Source organism: Melospiza melodia, chromosome 25, assembly GCF_035770615.1.
Source record: "Melospiza melodia melodia isolate bMelMel2 chromosome 25, bMelMel2.pri, whole genome shotgun sequence".
In the NCBI taxonomy this organism is placed as follows: Eukaryota; Metazoa; Chordata; class Aves; order Passeriformes; family Passerellidae; genus Melospiza; species Melospiza melodia.
In genome coordinates this window covers 10,202,277-10,217,005 of record NC_086218.1, presented here as the reverse complement: position 1 = coordinate 10,217,005, position 14,729 = coordinate 10,202,277, and the positions used below count along the sequence as shown (strand labels likewise).

The window sequence follows — 14,729 nt, the reverse complement described above, 5'->3', positions numbered from 1 at the left end:
GCGCCGCTGGCCCCGAGCCCGCCCCCCCCCCCCCCGCACCCAAAATCCGACCCAACCCGCCCCCCCACCACCCGCATTGGGCACCCACCCGAAATTCGGGGGACCCCCCCCCCCCTTCCCCAAAAACAAAAAACCAACCCCTCCCCACCACGGGAATCAACCCAAAATTTTGGGGGGAGCCCTCTGGGACCCCCCCCCCAGACCCAAACCAACCCCCTCCCATTGCGGGCACGCACCCAAAATTCGGGGGGACCCCTCTGCTGAGGATTGTCCCTCCCCGGACCCCCCCCCCCCCCCACCAACCCCCCCATATTGGGCACCCACCCAAAATTTGGGGGGAGGGACCCCTCTGGGTTGAGGTTGTCCCCCCCCCAGACACCCCCCAATCCTCCCCCCCCAAAAATTTGTGGGGATCCCGTTGGGTGAGGGTTGTAGGGTTGTCCCCCCCCCCGCGGTGTCCCCTTGGCGCTGTCCCCAATGCGGGGGGGGGAAGGGGGGGGGGGACACACGCGCGCGACACCCGACACCCCCCCCCCCCGGCCCCCCCCCCACCCCACAAAATCGGGGGGGTCCCTCAGGTGGGTTCCCCCCCCCCCCCCCATAATGTGGAACAACAATTGGGGTTCCCCCGTGTTGGGGGTGGGGCAGGGAACCCCCCCCCGTTATTTGGGGTGTGGGGGTGCCCCCCCCCCCCCCCGGGTAATTTGAGCTTCCCCCCCCCGGTCCCGGTGTTGGTTTTGGCTCCCGGAGGTTTCCATGACATCGGCCCCGCCCCCCCCCGGGACAGCGGGGACCCCTGGGGACAGGGGGGGACAGGGGGGGACAGGGGGGGACAGGGGGGGACAGGGCCACCACCCGCTAAGGACAGGGATAGGAGGGGTCCTGTGACATTCTGGGGGGGGGGGGTCCTGCTCTGCCCGGCTTGGGGGACCCTGCCATGGGGACCGTGACACACTGACGGTGACAGTGACACCCCCATGGTGACAGTGGCACACACATGGTGACAGTGGCACACACATGGTAACAGTGACACCTCTATGGGGACAGTGACACGCCCACAGTGACAGTGACACCCCCATGGTGACAGTGGCACACACATGGTGATAGTGACACACACATGGTGACAGTGGCACACACACGGTGACAGTGACGCCTCTATGGGGACAGTGACACCCCCATGGTGACAGTGACACCCCCATGGTGACAGTGGCACACACATGGTGATAGTGACACCTCAATGGGGACAGTGACACACCCACAGTGACAGTGACACGCCCACAGTGACAGTGACACCCCCATGATGACAGTGACACACACATGGTGACAGTGACACCTCTATGGGGACAGTGACACGCCCGCAGTGACAGTGACACCCCCGTGGTGACAGTGGCACACACACGGTGACAGTGACACACACACATGGTGACAGTGACACCTCTATGGGGACAGTGACACGCCCATGGTGACAGTGACACGCCCACGGTGACAGTGACACCCCCATGGTGACAGTGGCACACACATGGTGACAGTGACACCTCTATGGGGACAGTGACACGCCCACAGTGACAGTGACACCCCCATGGTGACAGTGACACCCCCATGGTGACAGTGACACCTCCCTGGGGACAGTGACACGCCCGCAGTGACAGTGACACCCCCACAGTGGTGGGGACCACCCTGTGGGTGTGGGGACACCCCTGTGGGGACAGGGACACACTCACGGTGACAGTGATACCGCCCTGGCAGTGACACCCCCGTGGTGGCAGTGACACGCCCACAGTGACACCCCCCTGGCTGTGGTGACATGCCCATGGTGACAGTGACACACTCCCCCTGGCAGTGACACCCTTGTGGGGACAGTGACACACTCACAGTGACAGCCACAGTGGCAGCGGCACCCTCACCGGGACAGTGACATCTCTATGGGGACAGCGACACGCCCATGGTGACAGTGACACCCCAACGGCCACAGTGACCCCTCAATGCCCGCAGTGCCACTCTAGTGACCACAGGGCCACCACAGTGACCACCCCAGGACCACAATGCCACCCCGGTGACCACAATGACCCCTCCATGACCCCTCAATGACCCCCATGACCACCATGGGCCCTCAATGACCACAGTGCCCCCCTGGTGACCACAGCGCCACCCTGATGACCACAGTGCCACTCTGGTGACCACAGTGCCCCCTCAATAGCCACAATGCCACCCTGGTGACCACAGTGACCACTCCATGACCACAATGCCATCCTGGTGACCACAGTGACCTCCTGGTGACCACAGTGACCCCCATGACCACAGTGACCCCTCAATGACCACAGTGCCACACTAGTGACCACAGGGCCACCACAGTGACCACCCCATGACCACAGTGCCACCCTGGTGACCATAATGACCCCTCAATGACCACAGTGACCCCTCAATGACTGCAATGCCACTCTAGTGACCACAGTGACCCCTCAATGACCACAATGACCCCTCAATGACCACAATGCCACCCTGGTGACCATAATGACCCCTCCATGGCCACAGTGACCCCTCAATGACCCCTCAATGACCACAGTGACCCCTCAATGACCACAATGCCACCCTGGTGACCATAATGACCCCTCAATGACCACAGTGCCACTCTAGTGACCACAGTGACCCCCTCAATGACCACAGTGACCCTCCCATGACCACAATGCCACTCTGGTGACCACAGTGACCCCCCCATGACCACAGTGACCCCTCAATGACCCCTCAATGACCACAACCCCCCCTCCCCACGCCCCCCCCCAGTGGTGACGCCCCCCCCCCCCGCCGTGCCCCCCCCGCCCACGCGTGCCCGGTGCCCGGTGCCCGCCGCCCCCCCCCGCGCTGACGATGCCGGTGGCCACGGTGACGCCGGTGCTGGCCGTGACCTCCACGCCCACGGTAATGGCCCTGGGCTGGCGGGGCGGGGGGGGGGGGGGGGGGCGCGGGTGGCACCGGGGGGGTCCCCGCGTGCCCCCCGTGTGCCCGTGCCCACCGCGCGCTGCCCGCAGGCCGGCCGCGAGTACTCGCCCGCGGCCACCACGTCCGAGAACGGCGGCGGCAAGAGGAAGCAGAAGGAGAAGGAGCTGGACGAGCTCAAGAAGGAGGTGAACCTGGTGAGTGGGGACACGCGGGGGGACGTGGGGGCATTAAGGGGACAGGGGACACACAGGGGGACATGGGGACAGACAGGGGACAGCGACAGGAGACAGAGGGACAGAGAGGGGACACGGAGACAGTGAGGGGGCAGGGACAGACGGGGGGCATGGAGGCATTGAGGGGACAGGGGGACATGGGACAGACAGGGGACATGGGGACACATGGGACAGTGAGGGGACACGGGACAGGGACAGGGGGACAGGGACAGAGACAGGGGAACAGACAGGGGACATGGGGACACAGGGGACAGGGCCAGCCAGGGGACAGGGACATGGGGACATGGGGGCAGTGAGGGGACATGGGGACAGCGACAGGGACGTAGAGACAGGGGACAGAGACAGGGACAGGGACATGGACATGGGGACATGGGGACACGGGACAGCAAGGGGACAGGGGATATGGGGACAGCGAGGGGACAGTGGGGACACAGGGACAATGACAGGTACAGGGAGACATGGGGGGCATAGGGGGCATGGGTGACATGGGTGACACTGGGACCATGGGCACATGGGAGACACAGGGGACATGGGGATGGTGGCCATGTCATTGCATTCATGGGTGACATGGGTGACATGGGACTCCAGGGACAGCTGGCTGTGTCATCCCATCCAGAGGGACGTGGGTGACATGGGGACACGGGGACATGCCACCCTGCTGGAGTGATTGAGGTCACAGGGACAGCTGTCCCATGTCACCCAGCTGAGGTGACACGTGGGTGACGTGGGCGGTGTGGGACCCTGGGGACAGCTGGCCATGCCACCCCAGCCAGAGGGACACGGGTGGGGACAGTGGGGACAGCTGGCTGTGGGGGCGCGGTGACAGGGGTGACATTTGTCCCTCAGGATGACCACAAACTGTCCCTGGATGAGCTGGGCAGGAAGTACCAAGTGGACCTGTCCCGGGTAAGATGTCCCTGTGTCCTTTGTCCCTGTGTCCCTGTGTCCCTGTGTCCCCGTGTCCCCATGTTCCCGATGTCCTCCTGGTGTCACCATGTCCCCAGTGTGAGTATCACTGGTGTCCCTGTGTCCCCATGTCCCTTTGTCTTTGTGTCCCCATGTCCCCATGTCCCTTTGTCTCTGTGTCCCCGTGTCCCCATGTCCCGCTGGTGTCACCATTTCCCTGGTGTCCCCGTCATGTCACTGTGGGTGTCCCTGATGTCCCTGGTGTCCCCATATTCCCCTGGTGTCCCCATGTCCCCCTGCTATCCCCATGTCCCCCTTGTGTCACCGTGTCCCTCCTATCCCCATGTCCCCAGTGTCACTATGTCCCTCCGGTGTCCCCGTGTCCCTGGTGTCCCCCCAGCATTCCCATATCCCGGTGTCCCTGTGTCCTTGCTTTCCACCATGTCCCCCTGGTGTCCCTGTGTCCCTGTGTCCCTGACCCTGCTATCCCTGTGTCCCCATGTCCCTGCTATCCCCCTGTCCCCCTGCTGTTCTCATGTTCCCGTGGTGTCATCGCGTCCCTGATGTCCCCATGTCCCCCTGGTGTCCCCGTGTCCCTGCTGTCCCCATGTCCCTGCTGTCACCATGTCCCCCTGGTGTCCCCATGTCCCCCTGGTGTCCCCCATGTCCCCAGTGTCACGATGTCCAGGTGTCCCCGTGTCCCTGGGTTTCCCCCTGGTGTCACCGTGTCCCCCTGATGTCCCCGTGTCCCGCAGGGCCTGACCAACGCCCGCGCTGCCGAGATCCTGGTCCAGGACGGCCCCAACGCTCTGACGCCGCCGCCCACCACCCCCGAGTGGGTGAAGTTCTGCCGGCAGCTCTTCGGGGGCTTCTCCATCCTGCTCTGGATCGGCGCCATCCTCTGCTTCCTGGCCTACGGCATCCAGGCCGCCATGGAGGACGAGCCCGCCAACGACAACGTGAGCGACGCCGGGGACACGGGGACACTGGGGACACGGGGGGCATGGGAGGCACCAGGGTGTATGGGGGGGTATGGGGGACATGGGGACACGGGGGGCATGGGAGGCACCAGGGTGTATGGGGGAGTATGGGGGACATGGGGACATGGGGGACATGGGGGGCACCAGGGGCATGGGGGGATATGGGGACACTGGGGACACGGGGGGCATGGGGGGCACCAGGGGCATGGGGGGGTATGGGGACACTGGGGACACGGCGGGCATGGGAGGCACCAGGGTGTATAAGGGACATGGGGCACATGGGGACGTGGGGGCACCAGGGGCACCAGGGGCATGGGGGGGTATGGGGACATGGGGGGTTTGGAGACACTGGGGGCACGAGGGGACATGGAGGGTGCAGGGGGCACCAGGGGCAGGGGGAGCATGGGGGACATGGGGGGGACGTGGGGACACAGAGGGCACAGGGGTTATAGGGGACATGGCGGCTGTGGAGGGTATGGGCGTTATGGGGGGCATGGGGGATATGGGGGCATTGGGGACACAGGGCATATGGGGGATGCTGGGGACATGGGGGGCATCAGGGGGCACTGTGGGTAGGGGGGGTACAGGGGGTATTTGGGACACTGGGGACACTGGGGACACTGGGGACATGGGGGACACAGGGACACTGGGGGCACCGGGGACATGGGGGGCATGGGGGGCATCAGGGGGCACTGTGGGTAGGGGGGGTACAGGGGGTATTTGGGACACTGGGGACATGGGGGACACAGGGACACTGGGGGCACCGGGGACATGGGGGGCATGGGGGGCATCAGGGGGCACTGTGGGTATGGGGAGTATGGGGGCATATAGGGGATATGGGGGGCACTGGGGGCAAGGGAAGTGTGGAGGGCATGGGGACATGGGGACATGGGGGACATCAGGGGGCATCAGGGGCATGGGGACATGGGGGTATGGGGGGCATGGGGGATATAGGGGGTATGGGGGGCACAGGAGCAAGGCAGGACAGGAGCATTGTGGGGACAGGGGACATCATGGTGGGGCATGGGGGTGGCATGGGGACAAGGACCTTGAGGGGGACAGGGGCACGGTGGTGGCACGAGGGGCATGGCAGTGAGGGGGGACGGGAGCACTGTGGGGACACGGGGACACATGGGGGGCATTGGGGACATGGGGGATATGGGGACACGGGGGCACCGGGGTTATGGGGGGGCATCAGGGGGCATGGGGGACACGGGGACACTGGGGACAGAGGGGGCATGGGGGACACTGGGGGGCTCTGGGATCATGTGGACAGCCACATCAAGGTGCCATGGGGACAGTGGCACTGAGGGTGGCACAAACCCATGGCCCCATGTCCCCTCCCCAACCCATGCCAGCCCTCGGGGTGCCCAGCTGTGGGTATGGGGGAGATTCCAAACCACCGAGGATGTCCCCCTCCCTGTCCCCCCACCCTGGGGGTCCCCTGGGGGGTTCCTCGGTGCCCCCCAGGCGCTGAGGTGCCCCTCTCACGGCACCAGCTGTACCTGGGGGTGGTCCTGGCCGCCGTCGTCATCGTCACCGGCTGCTTCTCCTACTACCAAGAGGCCAAGAGCTCCAAGATCATGGACTCCTTCAAGAACATGGTGCCCCAGGTGGGCAGGGGGGCACGGCCGAGGGGGTTCCAGGGGGATGGTGGGCACCCCCTGAGGTGCCCGGTGCCCCCCAGCAAGCGCTGGTGATCCGAGAGGGCGAGAAGATCCAGATCAACGCCGAGAACGTCGTGGTGGGAGACCTGGTGGAGGTGAAGGGCGGCGACAGGGTGCCCGCGGACATGAGGATCATCTCCTCCCATGGATGCAAGGTGGGCACGGGGGGCACTGGGGACACCGAGGGGACACTGGGGACACTAGGGACACTGAGGGGGCATTGGGGACACTGGGACAGGGGGGACATTGGGGACAGTGTGCCCGCGGACATGAGGATTGTCTCCTCCCATGGCTGCAAGGTGGGGATATTGGGGATGTTGGGGACATTGGGGACACTGGGGACATTGGGGGCACTGGGGACATTGGGGGCACTGGGGCATTGGAGACATTGGGAACACTGGGGACATGGGGACATTGGGGACATTGGGAACACTGGGGACATGGGGACATTGGGGACATTTGGGACATTGGGGACATTGGGGACATTGGCGACAGGGTGCCCATGGACATGAGGATCATCTCCCATGGATGCAAGATGGGGGCATTGGGACACTGGGGGTCACTGGTGACATTGGGGTCATTTGGGACATTGGGGACATTGGGGACACTGGGGACATTGGGGACATGGGGGACAGGGTGCCCATGAACATGAGGACCATCTCGTCCCATGGCTGCAAAGTGGGAACAGGGGGGACATCCCAACACACCCAATCCCCCCATATCCCCCCCATACCCCAAACCCCCATAACCCCAATCCCCCCAAACCCCCCCATAACCCCAAATCTCCCCAAATCCCCCCAATCCCCCCCAAACCCAATCCCCTGCCCCAGGTGGATAACTCCTCCCTGACGGGCGAGTCGGAGCCCCAGACGCGCTCCCCGGAGTTCACGCACGAGAACCCGCTGGAGACGCGCAACATCTGCTTCTTCTCCACCAACTGCGTCGAAGGTGGGGTGTCCCCCGTGTCCCCAGGGCCACCGGTGCCACCTGTGCCCATCGGTGCCCATCCCAGTGCCACCTGTGCCATCTGTGTCACCTGTGACATCCCGGTTCCACCAGTGACCATTCCAGTGCCACCAGTGCTACCAGTGACCATTCCAGTGCCACTGGTGCCACCAGTGCCACCTGTGCCACCGGTGGCCATCCCAGTGGCCATCCCAGTGCCCCAGTGCCCATCCCAGTTCCACCGGTGCCACCAGTGCCTCCAGTTCCCCATCCCATAGCCCTCAGTGCCCACAGTTCCCCATCCCAATGCCCCCCAGTTCCCCACCCCAGTACCTCATCCAGTGCCCCCAGTGCCCTCAGTGACCATCCCAGTGCCCTCAGTGACCATCCCAGTGCCCCCACTGCTGTCAGTGCTTCCAGTTCCCCATCCCAGTGCCCATCCCAGTGCCACCAGTGCCCTCATTGCTCCCACTGCCTCCAGTTCCCCGTCCCAGTGCTCCCAGTTCCCCAGTGCCCATCCCCATGCCCCCAGTTCCCCCACTTCCCCATCCCAATGCCCCTCTCCCATTGCCCCCAGTGCCCCCAGTGCTCCCAGTTCCCATCCAAATGCCCCCATCCCAATGCCACCAGTGCCCCCCAGTGCCATCCCCTGGGCCGTTTGTCACCTCGGTGTCCCCAGGCACGGCGCGTGGCATCGTCATCTCCACGGGTGACGGCAGTGCCCCCAATGCTCCATCCCAGTTCCCCATCCCAATGCCCCCATTGCTCCCAGTGCCCATCCCAGTGCCCCCAGTGCCATCCCCCCGCCACCTGCCATGTCCCTGGGCTCTTTGTCACTTTGTCACCTCGGTGCCACCACAGGGACCGCGCGTGGCATCGTCATCTCCATGGGTGTCCACAGTGACCATCCCAGTGCCACCAGTGCCCCCATTGCCCCCATTGCCCCCAGTGCCCCCAGTGCCACGTCCCCGGGCTCTTTGTCACTTTGTCACCTCGGTGCCACCACAGGGACCGCGCGTGGCATCGTCATCTCCACGGGCGACCGCACGGTCATGGGCCGCATCGCCTCGCTGGCCTCGGGGCTGGAGGTGGGCCGGACGCCCATCGCCATGGAGATCGAGCACTTCATCCGCCTCATCACCGGCGTCGCCGTCTTCCTCGGCCTCTCCTTCTTCATCCTCTCGCTCATCCTCGGCTACACCTGGCTCGAGGCCGTCATCTTCCTCATCGGCATCATCGTGGCCAACGTGCCCGAGGGGCTGCTGGCCACCGTCACCGTGAGTGGGAGCGAACTGGGAGGGACTGGGATGGAGATACAGGGGATTGGGATTGGACTGGGATGGACTGGGACGGGCTGGGATGGACTGGGAGGGGCTCGAGGCCGTCATCTTCCTCATCGGCACCATCATGGCCAACGTGCCCGAGTTACTGCTGGCCACCATCGCCGTGAGTGGGAGCAAACTGGGAGAGACTGGATGGAGATACAGGGGATTGGGGTGGACTGGGATGGGCTGGGAGGGGCTCAAGGCCGTCATCTTCCTCATTGGCACCATCATGACCAACGTGCCCGAGTTACTGCTGGCTACCATCGCCGTGAGTGGGAGAAAACTGGGAGAGACTGGAAGGGACTGGGAGGGAGATATTGGGGACTGGGATGGACTGGGATGGACTGGGATGGAGATACAGGGGATTGGGATTGAACTGAGAGCATCCACCATCATCTTCCTCATGGGCATCATCGTGGCCAACGTGCCCGAGGGGCTGCTGGCCACCGCCACCATGAGTGGGAGCAAACTGGGAGGGACTGGGAGCAAACTGGGAGGGAAATATGGGGCACTGGGAGCACTCTTGGGGGGCTCCACCATCATCTTCCTCATGGGCATCATCATGGCCAACGTGCCTGAGGGGCTGCTGGCCACTGTCATGGTGGGAGGGGGCACTGGGAGGACACTGGGAGGGCACTGGGTTCAGTTTTGGGGTCGAGGTGATTCTGTTCACCCCACATGGGGATCCCACCCCACTGACACCCCGGGGTGCCCCCCAGGTGTGCCTGACCCTCACTGCCAAGCGCATGGCCAGGAAGAACTGCCTGGTGAAGAACCTGGAGGCCGTGGAGACCCTCGGCTCCACCTCCACCATCTGCTCGGACAAGACGGGGACGCTGACCCAGAACCGCATGACCGTGGCCCACATGTGGTTCGACAACCAGATCCATGAGGCCGACACCACCGAGGACCAGTCAGGTGAGTGGGGGCACCCTGGGACCCCCAGTGCCCCCAGCGCGCCGATCCCCTGGGACCCCCAATGCCCTGGAACCCCAATGCCCTGGGACCTCGGTACCCAAATCCCTGGCACCCTGATCCCCCAAAATCCTGATCCCCATGGAACTCCAATCCCCCAAAACCCCAATGCCCTGGGACCCCAATGCCCTGGGACCTTGGTACCCAAATCCCTGGCACCCCAATCCCCTGGAACCCCAATCCCCCAAAACCCCAATACCCCAAAACGCCAATGCCCTGGGACCTTGGTACCCAAATCCCTGGCACCCCAATCCCCTGGAACCCCAATCCCCCAAAACCCCAATACCCTGGAACCCCAATGCCCTGGGACCTTGGTACCCAAATCCCTGGCACCCCAATCCCCTGGAACCCCAATCCCCCAAAACCCCAATACCCCAAAAGCCTGGAACCAGGGTGGGCAATGGGCGACGCCAATGGGTGGCACCAGTGACACCAGGGTGGTCAATGGATGATACTGGCATGGTCAATGAGTGACACCAGGCTGGTCAGCGGGTGACACTGGGATGGTCAGTGGATGACAGTGGTGACACCAGGGTGGTCAGCTGGTGACACCGGCCATGCCCTGACAATGCCCCAGGTGCCACCTTCGACAAGTGTTCGCCCGCCTGGGCGGCCCTGGTGACACCGAGGCGGTCAATGGGTGACACCAGGGTGGTCAGTGGATGACACCAGGTCACTGGGTGGCACTGGTGACACCAGCCATGCCCTGACAGTGCCCCCGTGTCCCCAGGTGCCACCTTCGACAAGCGCTCTCCCACGTGGGCGGCCCTGGCACGCATCGCGGGGCTCTGCAACCGCGCCGTGTTCAAGCCGGGCCAGGAGAACGTCTCCATCTCCAAGGTGGGGGGGTCCCCGTGGCCCCAGGGGAGGGGACAGAGGGGACAACGCCCCGGTGACAGCGGTGACAGCGGTGTCCCCACAGCGGGACACGGCTGGGGACGCGTCCGAGTCGGCGCTGCTCAAGTGCATCCAGCTGTCGTGCGGCTCCGTCAAGAGGATGCGGGACAGGAACCCCAAAGTGACCGAGATCCCCTTCAACTCCACCAACAAGTACCAGGTGAGGGCACGGGGGGGACTGGGGGAACTGGGATGGAGCACTGGGGGAACTGGGATGGAGCACTGGGGGAACTGGGGGGCGTGGGGGGAATGGGGCAAACGGGGGAGTTGGGAGAACTGGGCCAATGGGGGCACTGGGGGAACTGGGATGGGCAACTGGGGTCACTGGGCAGTGTGTGGGTGACCCTGGAGGGACTCTGGTGACCCTGGGATGGCTCTGGGTGACATTGGTGACACTGGGTGGGATTATGGGTGACCCTGGGGTGGGCCCTGGGTGACTCTGGTCACCCTGGGGTGGCCCTGGGTGACCCTGGGGTGGCCCTGGGTGGCACTGGTGACGCTGGGTGGGGTATGTGTGACCCTGGTCTGCCTGTGGGTGACCCTGGGGTGGGCCTGGGTGACCCTGGGGTGGCTCTGGGTGGCACTGGTGACACCAGAATGGTCAGTGGGTGACTCTGGGCTGCCTGTGGGTGACCCTGGTGACCCTGGGGTGGCTCTGGTGACCCTGGGGTGGCTGTGGTGACCCTGAGCTGCCCGTGGCTGACCCCACACTGACCATGGCGCATGACCGCCCTGTCCGCTGTCCGTGCCCGTGTCCAGCTGTCCATCCACGAGCGCGAGGAGGACCCCCAGGGGTACCTGCTGGTGATGAAGGGAGCCCCCGAGCGCATCCTGGACCGCTGCTCCCGCATCCTCCTGCAGGGCCAGGAGCAGCCCCTGGACCAGGAGATGAGAGAGGCCTTCCAGAACGCCTACCTGGAGCTGGGGGGGCTCGGGGAGAGGGTCCTGGGTACGCCTGGGGGTCCTGGGGGGGCTCGGGGAGAGGGTCCTGGGTACGCCTGGGGGAGCTGGGGGGCTCTGAGGGGCTGGAGAGGGGATCCAGAGGGGATCTGGGGGAGAAGATCGTGGATGAGAACATGGAGGAACCTTCCAGAGCCCTCTGAAGCTGGAGCTGGAGCAGGAGGGGGGGGGCTCGGGGACAGTTCTGGGTACATCCGGGGGAACCTGGTGGTCCCCAGGGTTCTGCCACCTGTACCTGCCCCCGGACATGTTTCTGTGGGCATTTTTGGGGTCTCACTGTCCCCCACAATGTCCCCAGGGTTCTGTCAGCTGTACCTGCCCCCAGACACAATCCTAGAGGTGGTTTTGGGTCTCACTGTCCCCACATTGTCCCCAGGGTTCTGTCACCTGTACCTGCCCCAGGACAAGTTCCTGGGGGTGTTTTTGGGGTCACATTGTCCCCTTGGTGTCCCCAGGGTTCTGTCACCTGTACCTGCCCCAGGACAAGTTCCTGGGGGTGTTTTTGGGGTCACATTGTCCCCTCATTGTCCCCAGGGTTCTGCCACCTGTACCTGCCCCTTGGACATGTTCCTGTGGGCATTTTTGGGGTCACATTGTCCCCTTGGTGTCCCCAGGGTTCTGTCACCTGTACCTGCCCCCAGACACAATCCCGGGGGTGTTTTTGGGGTCACATTGTCCCCTTGGTGTCCCCAGGGTTCTGTCACCTGTACCTGCCCCCAGACACGTTCCTGTGGGCATTTTTGGGGTCTCACTGTCCCCCACATTGTCCCCAGGGTTCTGTCACCTGTACCTGCCCCCGGACACAATCCCGGGGGTGTTTTTGGGGTCACATTGTCCCCTTGGTGTCCCCAGGGTTCTGTCACCTGTACCTGCCCCCGGACACAATCCCGGGGGTGTTTTTGGGGTCACATTGTCCCCTCAGTGTCCCCAGGGTTCTGCCACCTGTACCTGCCCCCAGACACGTTCCTGTGGGCATTTTTGGGGTCTCACTGTCCCCACAATGTCCCCAGGGTTCTGTCACCTGTACCTGCCCCCGGACAAGTTCCTGGGGGTGTTTTTTGGGGTCACATTGTCCCCCTTGGTGTCCCCAGGGTTCTGTCACCTGTACCTGCCCCCGGACAAGTTCCCCCGCGGGTTCCGCTTCGACGCGGACGAGGTGAATTTCCCCACCACCGACCTTTGCTTCGTGGGGCTCATGTCCATGATCGACCCCCCCCGCGCCGCCGTGCCCGACGCCGTGGGCAAGTGCCGGAGCGCCGGCATCAAGGTGGGACCCCAAAACACACCTGAGACCCACCCGGGACCCCCAAACCCCGGACAGGACCCCAAAACCCCTGCCCGGGACCCCAGAACCCCCCTGGGACCCCAAAACTCTCACTGACAGCACCTGGGACCCCAAAACCCTGCCTGGGACCCCCAGAACCCTCCCCAAGCCCACCTGGAACCCCAAAACCCTCCCGAGCCTGCCCGGGACCCCCATTTCCCCTTGCTCACTCCCCATTCTGGGGTGCCCCCAGGTGCCTCCAGGTGTCCCCAGGTATCCCCAGGTGCCCCAGATGTCCCCCAGGTGTCCCCAGATGTCCCCAGGTGTCTCCAGGTATCACCAGGTGTCCCTCAGGTGTCCCCCAGGTGTCCCCAGGTGTTCCCCAGGGTGTGCCCAGGTGTCCCCCAGGTGTGCCCAGGTGTGCCCAGGTGCTGACGGTGTCCTCCAGGTGATCATGGTAACCGGGGACCACCCCGATCACGGCCAAGGCCATCGCCAAGGGCGTGGGGATCATCTCTGAGGGCAACGAGACCGTGGAGGACATCGCAGCACGACTGAACATACCTGTGAGCCAGGTGAACCCCAGGTGAGAGCCAGGTGAACCCCAGGTGAGCTCCAAGTGAGACAGGGCAACTCCAGGTGAGACAGGTGAGACGCGGCTCAACGTCCCCATCAGCCAAGTTAACCCCAGGTGAGCTCCAGATGAACTCCAGGTGAACCAGGGCAACCCCAGGTGAGCCAGAGGAACCCCAGGTGAGCCCCAGGTGAGACAGGTGAAACCCAGGTGAGCACCAGGTGAGCCCCAGGTGAGCCCCAGGTGAGACAGGTGAGCCAGAGGAACCTCAGGTGAGCTCCAGGTGAGACATCCCCATCAGTCAGGTGAAACCAGGTGAGACAGGTGAACCCCAAGTGAGCTCCAGGTGAGCCAGGTGAACCCCAGGCGAGCCCCAGGAATTTTGGGATCCTATGGACTTTTCCCATGAGTTTTGGGGTCCCAGGGAGTTTCCCAGGAATGTTGGGGTTCTGGAGGTTTTCCCAGGAATTTTGGGGTGCTGACCCCCCCCCCAGGGAGGCCAAGGTGCGTTTGGTGCATGGTCACACCTGAAGGACATGACCTGGGAGCAGCTGGGGAGGGGATTTTGGGGTGATCCCAGGGATGTTGGGATCCTGTGGGGTTTTCTGGGAATTTGGGAATTTTGGGGTGCTGATTTTGGGGCGCTGACCCCCCAGGGAGGCCAAGGCGTGCGTGGTGCACGGCTCGGACCTGAAGGACATGAGCTCGGAGCAGCTGGACGAGATCCTGCGCAACCACACCGAGATCGTGTTCGCCCGCACGTCCCCCCAGCAGAAGCTGATCATCGTCGAGGGCTGCCAGCGACAGGTGACAGCCCCCCGGCCCTGTGTCACCTGTGTCACCTGGGCCACCGCTGGCACCTCATCACAATGTCCCCAATGTCCCCAATAACGCTGATGCCCACGAGTGTCCCCAAAGCCTCCAATTCCTCTGGTATCCACAGTGTTCTCCATATTCCCAATGTCCCCAGTGTCCCCAAAGCCACCAACGTCCCCAAATGTCCCCAAAGTCCTCAGTGTTCCCAGTATCTCCAGTGTTCCCCATATTCCCTATGTCCCCAGTGTCA

General features: G+C 64.1%; 1 protein-coding gene across 1 annotated transcript; it reads left to right on the top strand.

Moving 5' to 3' along the window:
* Positions 1 to 2,850: 2,850 nt before the first annotated feature.
* On the top strand, positions 2,851 to 14,569 carry LOC134429259 (sodium/potassium-transporting ATPase subunit alpha-2-like). Its single transcript, XM_063176384.1, is given in 16 exon segments — positions 2,851 to 2,916; positions 3,027 to 3,131; positions 4,017 to 4,076; positions 4,832 to 5,035; positions 6,556 to 6,669; positions 6,744 to 6,878; positions 7,554 to 7,671; positions 8,677 to 8,945; positions 9,713 to 9,911; positions 10,699 to 10,808; positions 10,891 to 11,025; positions 11,625 to 11,814; positions 12,917 to 13,092; positions 13,538 to 13,561; positions 13,563 to 13,675; positions 14,320 to 14,569. Coding segments are annotated over 16 exon segments (2,238 nt in total). The 5' UTR covers positions 2,851 to 2,865; the 3' UTR covers positions 14,555 to 14,569.
* Positions 14,570 to 14,729: the final 160 nt, after the last annotated feature.